Consider the following 20,353-nt stretch of genomic DNA (forward strand, 5'->3'; position numbering starts at 1 on the left):
CAACGTAATAGGTAACGGTTAAAAATCTAATTGCTTTGCTGATGAAGATTACCTGCTGCTTCTGACCTATTTAAGAGATAAACTACAAGGTAAGACAAGCTTTCCATTTCTCACCACAGCGACTGAGCATTCCAGTGCTGTAACCCACAGCCCTACCTAAAATCAGCCTTTAAAAGACAAAAGTGAAGGGTTGGGGGACAGGGAGCCAATACCCACACCACTGGATACACGGATGGGAAAAAAATGGAGTCAAAGAACTCTGATTAGTGCGATGTTAAGTAAAACACAGCTGGCTTTTTCTCAGCTTCACCATTCAAATTCTTTTAAAAGCAGTATTTCCCCCGAAGTGCTATTGGTGCTTGGATGTGCTAGCTCAAATCTGCCACGTGTTTACAGATTCAGTTCCGAATCATCCCGGAAACTTTTAATTAAAAATGCTTATTGCCACACAAAATCCTGCACTCCAGTGCAGGTGAATTTCTGCTGGGCTTGGCAGTTATGATTCCAGACTGCTTCGCTGAATTCTTGAAGAAACCAGCTCAGCCATAGGGTGGGTGCGGCCATACACGCTTGCATTCACCAGTATGTACTCCCAAGGCACTTTACCCTGTTTGAGAACAAAATTCAGTATCCCAGGACTCTACCAACAAATGTGCATAGGGTCCAATAAGCTTTTTAAAATTGCAGCTCAGGTCTCACTTTGGGAAAAACATTGCTTTACTTGTTCCCTGCATTTTACTGTTTTTCAACCTGGTAGATCTTTGGAAAGAGCAGACCTTTTCCTGTACTATAATTTTAAAGGTTTCCTTCCCTGGATTAAACAACAACAGCAACAACAAAGACATTAGAACTCACTCGCCAGAATTTCTACTCGTGGGCTCAAAAAATTTTCCTTCCTGAGAACCCTGACGGCACCAGCTGTACTGGTTTATCTGCTGCAATTAAAGCCAGTCCTTACTGCTTCAATTACTCCCTGATTTTTATGTTAGCTTTAAAAAGTATACCACACAACCACTCATGCAAAAAGCTATTCATGGACACGTAACATATATTGCTGGTCTTTCCTCTCCCTGCTCTCAGCCTCTAAACAGGATGGTCTAATGAGCCCAATTGCTAATGATAAAATAGGATATTTGTCAGCCTGAGCTGTCATTTAAATTAACCAACTCATGGTAAGGAAGTTTATGATCATAGACAAAAATGACATTCAACCTATTTTGGTACATAGACATGTAAACATGCAATGAAAGAAGGCACCAAAGGAAGACAAGATTATAAATATTAAAACATGTTTAGGAGGGCAGGAAACTCAACCAGCGTCTAATATGACAAACACTAGGAACAATCTCTTTAACAAAAATTGTGCCGTATGGTAATATACCTGTTACTTTTTTTTTGTCCTTAAATTGCAAATGGAATAAGATCTACTAGTGCTAATTAAATTAAATATAAGCACAACTATATCGAATTTTTAAAACCCCAAGAAATGATCCAGAGAAAGGGGAACCCTCTTACACGATTGGTGGGAATGCAAACTGGTGCAGCCACTCTGGAAAAGAGAATAGAGATTCCCCAATAAGTTAAAAATAGAACTACCCTCCAACCCGGCAATGGCACTACTAGGTATTTATCCAAAGGATACAAAAATACTGATTTGAAGGGATATAGGCACCCCAATGTTTATAGCAGCATTATCAACAATAGCCAAATTATGGAAAGAGTCCAAATATCCATCGATTGATGAGTAGATAAAGAGCATGTGGTATATATATACAATGGAATATTACTCAGTCATAAGAAGAATGAAATCTTGTCATTTGCAATAACATAGATGGAGCTAGAGTGTATTATGCTAAGCAAAATAAGTCAGTCAGAGAAAGACAAATACTGTATCATTTCACTCATATGTGGAATTTAAGAAACAGATGAACATGGGGAAAAAGAGAGAGGCAAACCATAAAACAGATTCTTAACTATAGAGAAATGATGGTTACCAGAGGGGAAATGGGTGAGTTGGGGGGGGGTGTTTAAACAGGTGATGGATACTAAGGAGGGCACTTGTCGTGTTGAGCACTGGGTGTTTTCTACAAGCTTCAGGTTTCTATGAGACTAGATGTTTGCTACAGACTGAATGTTTGCGATCTCCCCCCAAATTTATGTTGAAATGATAAACTCTAGGGTGATAGTATTTGGAGGTGTGACCTTTGGGAGGTGATTACATAATGAAGGTGGAGCCCTCATGAATGGATTTATAACCTTATGAAATAGACCCAGGACAGATCCACAGCCCATTCCCCCACATGAGGATGCAGGGAAAAGTTGGGACTTTTGAATCAGAAAGCAGGTCCTCACTGGACACTGAATCTGCCAGAGGATTGATCTCGAACTTCCCAGCCTCCAGAACTGTGAGAAATAAATTGGTTTCTTAGAAGCTGCCTAGTCTACGGTGTTCTGTTCTGGCAGCCTGACTGGACTGACACACTGTGACTACTGCAAGACAACATGCAGATCAAGAAAAGGTCCTGAGAAAATAACTCAAGGTATGTGAACACCTACATCTATAAAACTGACAAAAGAGACTGAAGAATTTAAAAGACTGAAGGAAAACCGGAAGAGTCAAGCATCATAAAAGCCCAGGGAAGAGAGCTCCCGAGAAGGGTGGACTGTCCATTACTGCAGATCGGTGTGTTAAAATATTAATAGTAGCCACTGGATATATGGACTGAGAGATAATTGAGACTTCGGTAAGAGTGATTTCAGCCATGAGGACAAAAATGAGATTGCCGTGATAATGAATGGGACGTAAGAGAGTGGAGACTAACTCGTGAAGTCTAACGGTGGAGAGGCGGCAACAGGAAATAGCCAGAGGGAGACATGAGGTTGAAGGTTTTTTGTTTTTTTTTTTTCGAATTAATCATTTTCTTCCCCTTAAACAATGAAGAAATAAATGGTAACAAATTCCAAAAGCTCAGAAGGATAGAGGGTGAAGAATATAAATATAGGTACCTTCCTCAATCTCCTGTAGAAAATACTAACAATTGACAATAATAATAAACTATAATAAAATATTAATAATTTTTGTGACCCCTTCTAAAAATTTTTATACAAAGACAACCAAATGTATACATGTACATTACACATACACACATATATGTGTATACACACATACACACACACATACAAATGGGATTCTACCATACTTTTTTTTTCCTTAAGAGTGTATTTTGGACTTCTGGCCATATTGGAACACATAGATATAATTTGTCTCTTGTTACTAACCATACGAAATTCCCTTACATGGGCCTATGGTAGATAAGTAGTCCCTGATGATCAGGTAAGTTTTTTCTTCTTTTCTTTCTTTTTCTCTGACTACCACCCAGTTTCAAAAAGTATCTTAGTAGACATATCTTTATGCACATGTGCATGTACTTATGGCTTAAATTTCCAGATGTGAAACTGCTAGATCAGAGAACACACACATTTAAAATTTTGATGCTGGTTAATTATGCTACAGAAAACATGGCATCAACGTCAACTCCTACCAGAGGTGCGTGTTTCTCTACCCTATCACCAAAATGGGATAGGGCTGAACTTCGAAAACTTTTGCCAGGATAACTGGTGGGGAATGGCACTTCATCACTGCCCTTGCACGCACTTCTTTAATTACGAGATTGAGACGTCTTAATGTTTACTGGCAATCTCAATTCTCTTTTCTGTGAGTTACAAACTGCTATTTCGTGTTCCTAAACTTTTTCTCTGAATACACAAGTGGCACTTTGTATGTTAAGTAAATTCGTACTCTTCCTGTCATATTTATAATTAGTCCTCCCAGTTTATGCTTAGAAAGGATTCTTCAATTCTAAGATCATAAGAAAGCCAGCTGTATTAGTATGCCTGGGTAGTTCAATCGGTTGAGCATCCAACTTTTCGGCTCAGGTCATGATCTCACGGCTCGTGGGTTCCAGCCCTGCATCGGGCTCTGTGCTGACAGCTTGGAGCCTGGAGCCTGCTTTGGATCCTGTGTCTCCCTGTCTCTGTGTCCCTCTCCCGCTCGCACTCCGTCTCTCTCAAAAATAAATGGGTGGGGCGGAGATGAAAGGAGTATAAAGGGAGCTGGATTTTTTTTTTTTTAATGTTTATTTACTTTTTCAGAGAGAGAGAGAAAACAAGCTGCGGAGGGGCAGAGAGAGAGGGAGAGAGAAAACAAGCTGCGGAGGGGCAGAGAGAGAGGGAGAGAGAAAACAAGCTGCGGAGGGGCAGAGAGAGAGAGGGAGAGAGAAAACAAGCTGCAGAGGGGCAGAGAGAGAGGGAGAAAGAAATCCCAAGCAGGCTCTGCGCTGTCAATGTCAAGCCTGGCATGGGGCTCGAACTCACGAACTGTGAGCCGAAACCTAAGAGCCAGACGTTTAACTGACTGAGCCACCCAGGCACCCCAGGGAGCTAGCTTTTTATTTCAACAAATTGTGGAAATATTATGACCACAACCTGACACATTTGTTATCACTGCGTGCTATTTTACTTTTACTAAAAGCTATTCTTTTGAGTATGTTTGTGTGTATGTATGTATGTGTGATTTTTACCTTTCATTTTTCCTTCTCTCTCAATCATTTCCTCAGCAAGTTAGGATTCCTACGGACACGTGCAACAGAGAGTATAATGGAAAAGGCACTCAACTAGGAGCCAAAAGCTCTATATATTTATGTCACTTCAAATCACTCGCTAGCTACACGTGATGTGGAACAAATAGTTCATTCTTTCTGAAACTTAGTTACCTCATTTGTAAAATGTGGATAATGATTTCTCTTCCTATACCTCATACAGTTATTGAGAATCAAATGTAATCACCTATGATTGCACAAACATCTCAAGACTACAGCACCGTACAAATGGGGCTATCATTGCCGACATGGGGCTTTTTCACAGTGATGAGTTCATCTTATGTAAAGTATTCATTTGGCTGAGATCAAGACAGTTAGTCTTCAAAATATTGTTTGCTGGAAGAATATGAAGACAGAAGGAAAAAATATACACAAACAACTTTTCTTTTTAAATAGAAGCATTCTAATGAATTTTAAAATGCTATCATGATACAACTGGATTGGATTTTAGTTCATAAAACTAAGGGATCCTTAATTGGCCCATAGCAGTAAACACTGGTAAGAGAAACTATAATCTACAGCTAGACTTATTAATTAACAACCTGAAATCCAGTCATTTCTGAGGAACTGTCATCTCTCCAAGTATACCATATTGAAAAAGATTATTCTTCTCCTATCATCTATAATTTGTTTGGACTCTTCAGTTTCAGGCCAACAAACATTAAGTTCCTGAATAGGACAGGCATCGTGCTGGGGGAGGAGGGCACAAAGGATGTTTGTACTCTTGAGGAGTTTCCAAGGCTGCTGCACTAAGCAGAAATACGAAAGGATAAATACAGTAGAAAGTAGTAGTCCTATAACAGTCCCATAAGTTTGGCCATTAGTGGGTACATGGGGTAGGTGCCTAGTTTGGGATGATATATGGGAAGAACAGGGCAAAGAAGTCCAAAGGCATAGTATTCCTGATTTGGGTGCTGTTGGCATGAGTATGAATTAGAACATGTTCTGAGTTATGACAAAGGACAGGGTGTAGGAACAGGAAATGGTATTTGGGATAGAGAGGGCGGCAGGATCAAAAGCACAGAAATACATAACAGTATGGTAAGTAAATGACAGGCTTTTCATTGGAGTGGTAGGAGACAATGCTGAGAGTCAGGTATGGACAGGGCCATGTTGCACTTTGTGTGTTAGGCCAAAGACCAAAGATGAATAAAAGTATTATATACATGTGATGAGATATTAGAATTGAGGTTTCAATTGAGACACAGACATAAAACAGATGTGTACGCTGAAGTCAAATACCAGACAAACTGTAGAACTTTACAAAGGAAATGTTTTGGAACCAGTTCTATGACCTTGATCCTCTCAGAACAGGACTATAAAAAGTGGTCAGAGTAAGGAGAAGGGAAAGGATTTTGCAAGAGAGAATTTTTGGAGAAAGCTGTGAGGCTCATCACCCTGCCTCCGACAAGGGTAGTCGATGCATACAGGGTGGCATTTGATTCCATCTGGGACATCTAGATGATGAGAAATGACTAGCCGTTGGTGGCAGAACCCAAGAGGGCTGATGCTTTTGGATTAGCCTGCGCTCCTAGAGGTCTGTCAGGGCAAAGGATGTATGGATGTTTCCTGTGGACCAGAGGACTGGAAGGGTGAAGAGACCAGAAGAACAAGAATTCCCTCCTCAAAGTTCTGAAAGGAGTTTTAGGCAACACCTAAGAAAGACAAGTACCTGCTAACCTCAAGGAAACCATAGGCAAGAGCGACTCAGAGACAAGACACCTGTGAAGAATTCCCCCAAGTACCCCATGACGGAGCGGTCAGCTTTGAACACTGGCCAGGCTCAGACAGCATTATGGAAGGTTAAGATAGTACTAGAACTTTCTTAGCCCCCTTTGCCTTCCTGTCTCCTGTTGCCCAGAGCCTGGAGGGCACCTAAAACCATGGTAAATAAGCTGGAAGAGAAGAGCAGATGAGGAGAGAAGTAAGTAATTTATAATATTTCCTTCTCCAAAGGAAGGCAGACTCCCTGTAACCGGCTTGGCTGGGAGAAGTATGAAGTTCTGATTAGTATCTGGGACTGAACACAAGTTCTGAGTCAAGACCTTCTATTTAAAGCAACCAAAGATTAAATAAATGGATTAGCAACCTAAATATAAAAGCTAAAAATCATTAACACTTCTAGAAGGAAACGTAGGTGAAAATCTCTTGGGACGTAAACAACCCTGTAAACACTGCTGCTGGGAGTGTAAAATGGTTACAGACACCCTGGAAAATAGTTTGGCAGTTTCACATATACTTAAACATGGGCTTACCATCCCACCCAGCAATTGCAGTCTTGTGCATTTACACCAGTGAAAACTTATGCATACGTGGCTTTTCTTCATGCGTACCTAAATGTTCTTCAGTGGGTGAATGCGCCCATGAATTCTGGTACATCCATATGATGGAATACTACTCAGCAATAACAAGGAACAAACTACTGCTGGATGCAACAACTTGGATGGACTTCAAGGGCATTCTATGCACTAAAAAAAGGCAATCTTAATTGGTTATATGCTATATGATTCCATTTATATAACATTCTTGAAATAGCAAAACTATAGAGCTGGAAAACAAATTAGTGGTTGCTAGAGGGCAGGGATGGGTGTGGGGAGGCGGGTATGACTGTAAAAAGGTACCAGAGGGAGTTCTTTTCTGGTAATGAAACAATTCTGTATCTTGATTGTGGTGGTGATTACACAAATCTATACGTAGGATTAAATTGCAAAGAATTGTAAACACACACAAATGAGTGCGTATAAAAATTGGTGAAAACTAAATGAAGTCTGTAGTCCACTTAATAGTATTGTACCAAGATCAACGATCTGGTTTTGATATTATGGTACAGTTATAAGATATTGCTATTGGGGAAAGCTGGGGGGAAGGGTTTGTAAAACTCCATATACTATTTTTACAATTTCTGGTGAGTATATAAATTCAAAGTAAAAAGTTAAAAAAAAAATGGTTCTAAAAAGGAGAGACTCAAGAAGCTCAGCATATCGTTCCAAAGTCCCCCCTACGAATGAACACCACACTCAGCTTTTAGCTGTCTCCTGAAAATGAACAAGCAGTCTGCTTTAAAACCTCGCTTTGTCAGTGAGCCTCAGAATTGAGGACATTACTGCGAAAGTTTTCATTTGAGGGATGTTTGGAGGGGTTAGGAAAATTCTTCTCCATGTGTGTATCTTTACCTCAAGACTGGTCAATGTAAGCAGCCCTTTCAGAGCGAGGCTGGCAGCCCGGTGGGCAGTGAGAGCCCTGCAATGCCTGACAAGGCAACATGACCACTGTTCTTCAGCATTTCCCACTTCTTTAAACTTTCTAAAATGCATGTGAAAGGTATAAATATCAGTCTTCTCCTGTCCCAACACCCTCCCACATGACATGGCTTTAATTTGAAAATGTTGCCAATATTGATTCTAGGAAATCACTTTACTGGCTTTTATCTGATTAGATGGCTTTGGAACTATGATGACTTTGTGACATCCTATTGATTTTGCCGCTAAAATGGTCCTCCCGTCGTGTCTTTGCCTCTTCGTTCCCAGTGTCACTATCCTCCTTACAGCCTCCATTACTTCTTACAATAGCTTTTTGCTCACTGGTTTCCCAAACTTAGTCTCTGCAAACCAAGTCATTTGAAATTCCATTCCTGGATTAATCTATACATAGCACAATTAGGTCACTTCCTTGCTCAAAATTGTTTAAAGGCTCTCCAGTGCTTATACAATAAAATCCAAACCCCTCAGTACGACATTCAAGGACTTCCCTGTATATGGAATGTTAGGTTGAGAATAATTTCCACTCAGAATTTTGAAGACCTTTCTCCACTGACTTCTGGTTTTCAACATTTCTATTGAGAAATACAATGCAATCCACCCACTCCTCCTCTTCATGTAACCTATTTTTTTCTTTCCAGAAGCTTTTAAGATTTTTTAAGTCTTGGTGATCTGATATTTCTTGATGATGTGAATTGGTGTGTGTGTGTGTGTGTGTGTTGGGGGGGGTCTCTTATCTTTTTTTATTCACTGTGCTGCAAATTTGGTGGTCTTTGTAACCTGCACATTAATGCTTGTGCAAAAACATTTGTTTTAAATGTGTTTGAGAGTGACGGAGACAGTGTGAGCAGGGGAGGGGCATGGAGAGAGGGAGAGAGAGACAGAATCCCAGGCGGGCTCCATGCTGCTGCTGCAGGGCCAGACACTGGGCTCAAACCCACAAAACTGGGAGATCACGACCTGAACTGAAACCCAGAGCAGGACGCTCAACCGACTGAGCCACCCAGGTACCCCACCTGGACATTTATGTTTTCTGGTTTTGAGAAATTTTCTTGTGTTGTTTCTTTAACAATTTCCTCCCCCCAAAATTTTCTATGTTCTCTTTTACCAGCATCTTCTGGGTTGATTTTCTCAATTTCTGTCCCACTTTCTGGGAGAGTGACTTGACTTGAGATTCTATATTTTTAATTTCCAAGCTCTCTTTCTTGTTCCTTTGATGTTCTTTTTCTTATAACATCTTGTTAATGTTTCATAGATGTACACTCTTATCTTTTGAAAACATTATGCTTTAAAGGTGTTTTTGGCTCTGTGCAGAACAGGCTCTGTTCTGTTTCTTCTGGATTATTTTTTTTCTCCCTCCTATTTGTTTGTTTTGCTCTCTTTCATGTTGGAGACTTTCCTCCAATATCTGGAGATTCTCGGTGATCTGTTTATATTTAATAGCAAAGCACTGAACAGCATAATGGCAGCTTTGCACACTGGGATGGAGCTGATAGACTAATGAGGTTCACCATAGAGTATTTCCTGGTCAGCTGCTTTTTTTTCTTTTTTCTTTTTTTGATAATTTAACATCTTTATTGAGATATGATTCACATACCATAAAATCTATCATTTAACGCATATAGTTTTCAGTATATTCAGATTTATGCAATTATCACCACAATCTACACTTCAAACACTTTCATCACTCCAAAAAGAAGCCTCACGTCCATCAGTGGTCATTCCTCATTCATCCTTTCCCCCACCTTATATCCCCAGCCTCTGGCAACCACTAATCTACTGTCTCCATAGATTTGCTTATTCTGGGCATTTCATAGATGGAATCCTACAATACATGGTCTTTTGTGATGGTCTTTTTTACTCAGCATAAGGTTTTCAAGATTTATCCATGTTGTAGCATGTACCAGTACGTCATTCCTTTTTATGATTGAATAATCCATTTGGCCCTTGAACAACCCAGGTTTGAATTATGCAGGTCCACTTATAAGTGGATTTTTTTTTCAGTAAATACAGTAAATACATTTATAGTACAGGACTGTAAATATACTGTCTCTTCCTTAGGATTTTAACATTTTCTTTTTTCTAGTTTACTTTATTGTAAGAATAGAGTATATGATATATGCCACATACAAAATACATTAATTGACTGTTTATGTTACCAATAAGGAATCTGGCCAACAGCAGGCTATTAGCAGTTAAGTTTTGGGGGAGTCAAAAATTATATATGGATTTTCAACTGCGCAAGGTTGGGGGGAGGTGGTCAGCACACCTAACTCCTGTGTTGCGTTTAAGGGTAAACGGTAACGCATTGTATGGATACATCATGTTTTGTGTATTCATTCATCAGTTGATGGACATTTGGGTCATTACCACTTTATGGCTATTATAAATAATGTTGCCACGAACACTCCATGTACAAGTTTTTGTGGTGACATATGTTTTCATTTTTCCTGGATATACTTACGAGTGGAATTATCAGAGAGGATTGTAATAGGGGAACACAAATGTTGTTATCTGCAGGCTTTTTTTTTTTTTTTTTTTTTTTACCTGGATTGGTTCAGTTTCTCACATTTGCTATGTGATAAATGTAAGCCTGACTGTTGGCCTTCTAGAGCTGGGTGAGAGCTGAATCATTCCAGACTTCTGGAGGCGGGTGAGTAAGTCAGTCTCCTTCTTTTGTTAGAGACGGTTTTCCTGATGTCTATTTCTCCCTCCTTCCTGAATAACAGACTCTTGCATTTTGGGGGACAACAATGTATCAGGTATAACATTTCTCAGCCTCTCTTGCAGAAAGAGATGGCAATGAGACACAAACAGAAGTCACTGGATGGGATTTCAGGAAAACTGCTTTAAAGGGTATTAACTTACCTGGAAGACAGGTGCCCTTTTATGATGCCTAAAACATGGATGCTATGGCTGAAGCTTCAGTAGCTACAATGTACCCATAAAGAGAGCCTTGAAGACCCTGGGGATGGCAGAGGAAAAAGCTCACGAACAGCCCTGGTCCCTTAGCCCTGGACGGCCCACCTTCAGATTCTTTTAGGTGAGGAAGAAGTAATTTCACCCATTTAAGCCATTACTATTTTGAGTATCTGTTAACTATGAGCTGATCTGAATCCTAAGTGATACAATTTTAGGATTTCATTCTGTCGGCAACTACACCTGGTCTTCCCCGAATTTTAAGTCACCTGTCACTGTTTTCTCCTTGTCCCATCAAAGATGGAGTTCCTGTTTCTGTTTCTTATAGTGAATAATTTTTAAGACAAAAAAAGCCAGCAGCTTTTTACCTACCAACTTCAAAACTGGAATTTTACCTGTCCAATCTTATTTCCTTCCTTTCCAATTTACACACCATCAACTATTCAATATTTCTCTTCAATCTCCATAATTTCCTACTGTCTGCTTTTGCTCATTATTTCCATTCTGAGAAAAGCTCTCTCCCTGTGTCTAAGTTCAAATTATACGTGTTCCACTCATAGGCCACTGCCCTGTAAAGTCATTCCTGAATATCCAGCAGAAGTAGTCTCACCTCACCTGTACCATTTCCTCCTGGATATTTACTTCTTTTATTGGACTTTCCTGAGGTTGGGGGCCATGTCTTTAGATCTCTACATTCCTTTGTAGCACACAGCTTTCTAATGTGTACCTAACGGTCACATATCATGGATGTTACTATATACCAAGAGATTTGGTTTTTAGGGGCACCTGGATGGCTCAGTTGGCTAAGCGTCTGATTTCGGCTCAGGACATGATCTCCTGGTTCCAGAGTTCAAGCCCTGTGTTAGACTTCTATGCTGACAGCTTAGAGCCTGAAGACTGCTTCACATTCTCTGTCTCCCTCTCTCTGTGCTCCTCCCCACCTGTGTTTTCTCTCTCTCTTTCTCTCTCTCCCCCAAGAATCAACATTAAAAAAAAGAAGAAATTTAGTTTTTAGAAATATTGTCAAAGCTTCACTTTTTATACCTGTGCTCCACAACTTCACAAAGGAAATTCTTAGTTTAAGGATTATTAGAAATTGATCCAAAAAGCAACACTGATACCAAATTCGACCACAGCCTTACAGCAGTGTTTGTAACCAGTAGATCATTGGCGAGATGAGCCTGGGGCCATGAGGATCTTTTAGATCAATCAAGTCTGCATGTTAAAATACTCTATGGTATTTTACACAGAAAAGCTTACTTGTCATATGTAGGAAAACTCATTTAAAATGGTGTCTCTGCCATCTTAAAGTAGTAACTTAGACCTCATGAGAATAACTTTATCTTCTTAAAATGCTATGAGTACAGATAAGTTTTGTGGTAATCAAAAACCTTGAAGAATTCAACATATCTTGATCACTACTACATTATTCTCTGATACCTGTAGATAGAATCTCTCTTCCTTTTGAAAGGGGGGTGGAGAGATAAAGTGATTTGCACAGCATCGTAATGAGAAATGTAATGAGAAACAGATCCCTGGCTTTTTCAGTGTTCTGGTCAAATTTGGCCAGGTAAGCCACAAAGAAAAAGATGGGCATGTCAGACCAAATGAAGATCTAAAACTTCTATATAATTTAGGGACATGATTTTTAAAAGATAAGAAACAGACCAGAGGAAAAATTTTAGCAACATGTGTAATAGTGGCTTATGATCCCTAGCAAAAAAAAAAAAAAAAAAAAAAAAAAAAAAAAAGGAAAAAATAGTGCAGTAGAAAAATGAGCAAAGCAATAAGTAAACAAGTCATAGAATAAGTGAAAAGATATTCATTCAACTTATTAGACATTAGGCAGACACAAATTAAAACAAAAACTACATCCCCCTTCACTCACTTTTTTTTGAGAAGCAGTATAGCATAAAGTTTAAGACTGTGGACTCTAGAGACAAACTTCTTGGATTCGAAACATAGTTCTGCCATTTTCTAACCTTGTGCAATTTCATAATTTCTCTGTGCCTCAGTTTTCTCATCTTCATAATGAGGTCATTACAGTAACTACCTCATGGGATGGCTGTGATGATCAAATGAGTTAGCTTATGTAAAATGCTTAGAACAGGGTCTTAGCACATTGTAAATACCATGTAGGTGTTTATGATTACTATTTATTCCATCATATCGACTCAATGTACAATGCTGTTTAAAAGATAAAAGTAATCCTAATCTGTTGGTGGAAATGATAATTGCTATAGCTTTTTTGAAGGACAATTTGATTACGTGCATCTACTCTACCTGGTAGTTCTACTTCAGAAATCTGACTTAATCACATAAGGATAAAAAACGTATATGTTCAAAGATGTCCATTACATCTCTATTTTGTGCCCCACGGAGGGAAACAGTTAAAATATCCACACAGAAGTGAAATAGATGTTACAAAAAACTAGCATACGAAGAAGACGGCTGTTAAAATAATGTAGATTTACACATACTGACATAAAAGTTGTCCAAAATATACTGAAAAGTTAGTCACAAAAAAATGCGTAATATGATCCCATCGCATATGAAAATAAGTAAAATATATGTATTTTTAAAAAATTTTTTAAAGTTTATTTGAGAGAGAGAGAGAGAGAGAGAGAGCAAGCACACATGAGTGGGAGTGGGGCAGAGTGAGAGAGGAGGAGAGAGAAAATCCCCAGCGGACTCTGCACTTGTCAGCCCCACATGGGGCCGGAACCCATGAACCGCGAGACCATGACCTGAGCCGAAATCAGGAGCTGAATGCCCAACTGACTGAGCTACCCAGGTGCTCCATGTGTATGGATTTTTAAAGTGGTTTGAAAATATACAAACTGTTAATGAGGTTATTTATAGGGGGCGCTGGGGAAGGTGAAGGGCGACTTCAGCTTTTTGATCTGTATTTATGTACTAACACTTTTTAAAACAAAGACATGTATTTTACTGCACAATTTAAAAACTGAAAAAAAGGGCTGGTTACTAGGTTTGCCTAGAGTTTCTATGGATTTGATATAAGAACAGAAATGCTCTGCTACTGAGATTTAGACACTATATACCATTTTGGATGAAATGGCCAGATTTTGGCAATTGATGAACACAACCCAAGAAAACCAGGGTCTTTGAAAGAATCTTTGGTCACACCTATAAGGGCACCAATTCAAAGAACTCATAGAAGAAGTGAAAAGATAATATCTGGTACCTCAGTTGTATTTACCTGCATCTCCAGATGATCTGAAGACAAAAGAGCCTGTTTTTGTTTTTTTCTTAAACTGTAATACATCCAAACTCTAGTGAGTATATCGCAATATGGGAAAAATAAAGTTTTTGAAAAATTTCTGTTTGGGAAACTTTTATAATTCAAGTGGATTTGAAAAATCCAAATATTTGAGATTAATGAGCACCTTTTTATTATGCTGTATTTGAGACACAAAGATACTACCACTGACTGCAGCAGGACAGCGAGGCAGGCCCACATGATGGATTTAGGTCACTGGAAAGGCTGAAGTACACTAGCTGTATAACAGCACGATCAGAGACTTTAGGAGAATACAATCTCTTAGTAACTCAACCCAAGCGTTCTTTTAGGTTACCTAAGCAAAATGGAATGGGAGGGAACACTGTGAAATTAAAGTGAAATTTAGTGCAAGTTTACAAAATAAAGTGCGCCTATAAAAAAATCTCTCATCTCCCATGTATATGCATAATGCTGCAGAGTTTAAGGCAGTGGCTACTGGATGGGGGGTATTTTAGAGGCCGCACGACATCGCTGTTCTTAAAAGCCAATATTCTGGGAAAAAAAAAAAAAGTCACTCCATTTTCTTGAGACTTATTTAGAAAACGTTTTTAATTCTTAGAATGATGGAAGTTGTAAAATAATAGGAAGAAAAAATAGGAAAAGCAAAAATCAGCTTTGTTTTGGTTACCTTAAAACAAAGAGGTGTGAAGGAGATGATTAACAATGCAATTACACAGTAAATTGGACAGAGTTGCAAATTTCACAGAGTAACTCTAAAGGGGTTCGGGGATAAGAAGAGCTGATATAGCAGTAGTCTCTCATCAAGTCAGGATGGGGGACAACTTACTTCATCTATAAAAAAGAAGAGTAATTTTCTGCCTGGTAAATCTATAATCTGCCATTACAGAGACTGTAATCTTTATTTGTAATGTGGGTAACTGAAAATAATGGACTTAGTGAAAGGAAAAAAAAACCAGTATACATTAAGAGTAGCAAATACAAAAGGCAGACATACTCCACTCCTTACTAGCTGTGTGACCTTGGGCAAGTTTCTCAATCTCTGTTGCCTTAGTTCCTCATCTGTAAAATGAGGATAATAAAAGTATCTAAGGTTATATTACATGAGAAACTACATTAAAAATGCTTGGCACGTAGTAGGCATTCGATAAATGTTAGTGATGGTGGTGATGTGTCAGGATACAGCAGGCACCATTTCCTAAATTTTGAACAATGTGCCCTGGTGCACAATGATTTTATTTATTTATTTTTAATTTTTTTTTTAACGTTTATTTATTTTTGAGACAGAGAGAGACAGAGCATGAACAGGGGAGGGGCAGAGAGAGAGGGAGACACAGAATCTGAAACAGGCTCCAGGCTCTGGGCTGTCAGCACAGAGCCCGACGCAGGGCTCGAACTCACGGACCGCGAGATCATGACCCGAGCCGAAGTCAGACGCTTAACCGACTGAGCCACCCAGGCGCCCCTCACATTCAATCATTTTAGAAGGTTGTTGTCCCTAGTGAGCTACGCATTTGAGGGTTACTCAAGCTGACAGTCCTAAGAATCAAAATATTCCTTTTCATTCAGGTCTTCTAGGTGTGACTGCAAACCAAGACAACTGGTTCCATATGCTGTACACAAAGAACAATGCAGCAGGGAACAGCACAGACTTGAGCCCAATTGCTCAAGTTCAAATACCATTTTTGCTTTTTACTGAGCTCTATGACCTTGGGCAAGATTACTTAATCTCTCTGTGCCTCAGATTCTTCATCTACAAAGTGGTGATAAGAATATCTTACAGGGTTACTATAAAGATTGAACAAGATAATGTATATAAAGTGGCTGGTTCAGGGCTCAGAACATGTTTGCTACTGTCACCATCATCATCCCTATCGTCCGTCATTTTACAAAAGAAAGATACATCTCCAACCACTAGAATTTGATTCTACAGAAACAGCATTTCAATTCGTTCTTAATTTCCAATATTATAAGATTCTTAAACTGGCTGGGTATTTGAGTCAACACTTTGTAAATTGCCTCAATATGAGCAAGACAATAAACAAAGAAACAAAAAACAACAAACAAAAAAACCCCGAAGACAAAATGAGTCAATTGTAGTCTTAGATCTTTCCAATTGTCATTGATGTAAAGTTAGAGAAGGCCAAAAATGCCTTATCAAAACCCACTGTAGAACTGCTTTTTCCGTTTAAAAACAAAAAAACCACACTGCTTTTCCTGCTTCAAGCAAGTTAACTTCCTACCTGTCATCTGTGTTACGAAGGGATGGAAGCCGAAAGCTCGTGTTTCTGTCAAGCTTTGATTGGCTTTTGGTCCTCTTGATGGAGCCTTTCAGGCGCTTGCTGAAGAACCCCTAGAACGAAAAGGCAGAAGGTGATGGGAGAGAAAACCATAATAGCGCCTTGCTGTCTTCTTACTGCTTTGTACCGCTTTTGAAAAGAATGTTATAATGGAGACCAAAAAAATTTAATGCCCTACAAAATGCCCATTTTATAATGGAGACCAAAAAAATAATCCAGCTTTTAATTTTTTAATTTATAAATAATAGTTGCTTGAAACTACCTGGTAATGGAACAAATTTTTTTTTCTTCTAGGATAATTGGGATAATTATACTTTTTGATAACACTTAACTTCTTGTCTCTTAGTTTCTATACCAGCTATGGTAGAGAAACATCTAATTTTGATAACAGATTTTTAAAAACAAAACAAGGTAACAGAAAAATATACTCCTTTCTATGAGGCAATTCAATAGAAAAGGCATCTGGTAATTAATTTCCTGAACTAAATTAAGAGAAAACAGGAAACGAGAATAGCATATGCAAGAGCCCTGAGGTGAGAAGGTACTTAGGACATTAAAGGAATTTTAAAGAATATGCTGATAGTGAGAAGAGAAGAAGCTTTATACTAAGAGCTGCCAAAAAACCTCCAAAACCAAAAATAAAACACCAAACCAACACCAAAACCAACACCAACCAAACCAACACCAAAACCAAAAATCAAACCAAAAAAAAAAAAAAAAAAAAAAAGAGTTATGTAATTAGTACAAGGTAATATGTTGGTGGTCTCAAAAGTTGTTAAAATTTGGTCTACGTCACCTTGAATATGTTATTTGTAAACTTAAGTTTCAAATGTAGGTAAACTATCTTAAAATGAAATGTGAAATATTTCATAAATGAAATGTCATTTATGAAACTGTTGAAACATCTAGACTTCAGGAGAACAAAGCATTTTATAGTTTTTGACCACTGCCTCCCTCCTGCCACTTTCACCAAACTATCTAGAGCTCCTTGAATATTTTCCTAGTCTTAGCACCTACTAAACAATCAGCAGCCAATAAAAGTGTGTTGAATAATAGAACAAATGCACGCATGAATGATAGCCACTACTTTCAAGTAATAATTCTATTGTTGGCAGATGAAAGGACATCTTATGTCTTGAGAAAAAGTTGTAATTCAAAGAAAAGTATGTTAATGCTGGGAAAATGACTCTAATCACCTTGAGATGAATACTGTCCTGTAGGGGTTATGTACAATAAACATTTCCATCAGGAAGAAAAAGAAATACGGGGTCAAGATCAGCACGCCGAATCTTTTATACTCTTTTAGTTATCACCAAAGCCTACTGTTTTGGCTGAAGACTGTATTAATCAAGATACTCGGGATTATGTTTATCTAATACACTCACAATCTAAGTAGTATGAGACGTGTAACATGTCTATCTATGAGCAGGTCAACTAACAGAGATGGGGGCTTGGCTCTGTGCTGCCCTCACTCAGGGACTTAGGCTAAGGCAGGCTCCTTCTCTGTGCATCTATACCTGCTTCAGGAGGATAAAGGAAAGGTGAACAAATTATGTACTAGTTCTTAAAGCTTCATGTCACTTCTGGTCTCATTTCACTGGACAAAAAAGTCACACGACCGTGCCTAATTTTTGTGGGGAAAGGATCTATAATTGTATCACGTATCCAGAAAGAAAACTGGAAATATTTGGTGAACAGTAATGTGGACTACCACAGCGGTTACCCACGCCAAGTATTTTGCAAACACACAGGCATTGCTCCTTCCGTTAGAGAAAAATGGAAACAAACTTATTTGAATCAGAAGTAAAACCATTTAGCTGCCTGAAAAAAACACTTAGACGTTATTTCTTGTTATTCTTGTAGCCCAAAGAATACGGGTAAAAATTCCCTAGGCAGTTTTTTATTATAGGAGCATAGAGGTTGACTGGAAGAAAGAAAACAAGAAAACAAAAAAATTTTTTAAGTACTACATATTTTTTTTTAAGATTTTATTTTTAAGTGCATGCTGTACTGAGTCAGCTGGGGCCCCCGGAAGCACTATATTTCTTAGAGACGGGCATTTGTCTGGTCTTCTGTACAATCTTAGCGTTGTAGCTAGGGAAAGTCACTGTCATTTGTTCTCCAAGGCAAAGGCTTTATTTACTACTTATCATGATTTAATCAAGATGATTAATTTGCTCAGAAATGTGGTCTGCAAAAAGGACCTAGAGTTTATAGGATTCTATTAGGATTGTGTATGGTTGATTCAAAAGCCACTGGCCTAAGTTGAGATTTGGTTCAAGGACCTGCCCAAATGCCATATGTAAATATATTTCTAACAAAAATACAGTTAGGCAGTTAAGTGAGAATATATACTAGCAGATGTTTGCTCACACGGTACTTTATCTTTTTGTGGCACTTACTATACAATACTTCTTGTTTTAATCCATTTATTTAGTAAATATTTGTTTTATGTCTATTTGTCATAAAGTACCATACCAAGTATTGTAAGGGAATCAAAGACAAAATAAACACACAAACTCTGTCCCCAAAGAGCTTATAGTTTAATATGGGATTTGGAAGCTATATATATATATATATATATATATATATGACACAATTAGGGAGGTAAGTGTTCTCTTTTTTTTTTTTTTTTTTTAATTTTTTTTTTTCAACGTTTATTTATTTTTGGGACAGAGAGAGACAGAGCATGAACGGGGGAGGGGCAGAGAGAGAGGGAGACACAGAATCGGAAACAGGCTCCAGGCTCTGAGCCATCAGCCCAGAGCCTGATGCGGGGCTCGAACTCGCGGACCGCGAGATCGTGACCTGGCTGAAGTCGGACGCTTAACCGACTGCAACACCCAGGCGCCCCAGGTAAGTGTTCTCAATGTCTGGCATATTTAATCAACAAAATAAAAATTAACTATCATATTTCTTTGAATCTAGGACACCAATGATTGTTAAGTCACACTATTATTTTATGTACACTAAGAAAAAAGCTGCCAGTTAAACTATAACATGATGCCCAATCTCTTAGAACTTTTATTTTGTATCAAGAAAGTTTTTCAAAGACTTACTTAGGCAGGTTTTTATCATATAGTGCATAGTGTACACATAAAAAGAATAAATGCAAAATAAACTAGCTTCTTCATTCTTCTGAACTACTTTTTGACTTAGAGTAGTTGTTCATGTTTTTCCACAGCATGTTATCATGTGGTCTTTCAAGAATGTTGATGACAAACAGAGTGTCTTAGAAGAATAACTTACAGAGATGTTAAAATGTGAGAAAATACACATCTTAGAATTGATAATATGGTATTATGTTAGAGAGGTACATAGGAAACAATTTCGGGATTTCAGAGAAAGAAGAGGTTATATCATCCAGAGAAATAAGGAGAAGTTATATAAAAGAAGTGCAATATGCTAGGTCCTGATGAGTAGACAGGATCTGGGTTTGGGGGTTGCTGAGGAGCAAGGCAGCACCACAGGAGAAAGGGCTACAGAAAAATGGAGCCATGTAAAGAGCTAGCAAAGAACAAAACGGGTGCCCCTTACGTAGACTCAGTCTGGCCAGTATATGATTAGTAGGAGTAGCGAGAAATAAGGTTGGAAAGGTGGTTTGTCCACCTATTAATGCATAATTATCACTCCCATTGGTCCTTAAACTTTCGAGGGAAGGGGTAATGCTATACCTATCTTAACATCTGCCACAGTGTCTAAACTGTAGTAAGCACTCAATATATACGTGAAATTATGGTTGTTCTGGGAATACAGGTAAGGGAAATTTTAAGACAGCCCAGAGTGGTCAGTAATATTTCATTCTGTTTTTATCTCCTTGATATAACTGAAACATGGTTTTCACTGAAAATATTGTTTAGCTTGGGCTATAAAGGTTGGTCTGGTGTCAGTCTATTCAGCCATGTGGTCTCCCACATGTTCAGGGAGATCACATAGTTGAATGGATGCCACTAAAAACTC

The 20,353-nt window shown here is 38.5% G+C and overlaps 1 protein-coding gene across 11 annotated transcripts in view; it reads right to left on the bottom strand.

Annotated features, from left to right (window-relative positions):
* Positions 1 to 20,353, bottom strand: part of RASAL2 (RAS protein activator like 2) — a 362,757-nt gene that overhangs the window by 51,312 nt on the left and 291,092 nt on the right. For all 11 annotated transcript variants that reach the window (XM_045452780.1, XM_045452784.1, XM_045452783.1 and 8 more), the window contains one exon: positions 16,337 to 16,446. In XM_045452780.1, the coding sequence (XP_045308736.1) occupies positions 16,337 to 16,446 (110 nt within the window). The remainder of the gene's footprint in view (positions 1 to 16,336; positions 16,447 to 20,353) is intronic.

Source organism: Leopardus geoffroyi, chromosome C3, assembly GCF_018350155.1.
Source record: "Leopardus geoffroyi isolate Oge1 chromosome C3, O.geoffroyi_Oge1_pat1.0, whole genome shotgun sequence".
In the NCBI taxonomy this organism is placed as follows: Eukaryota; Metazoa; Chordata; class Mammalia; order Carnivora; family Felidae; genus Leopardus; species Leopardus geoffroyi.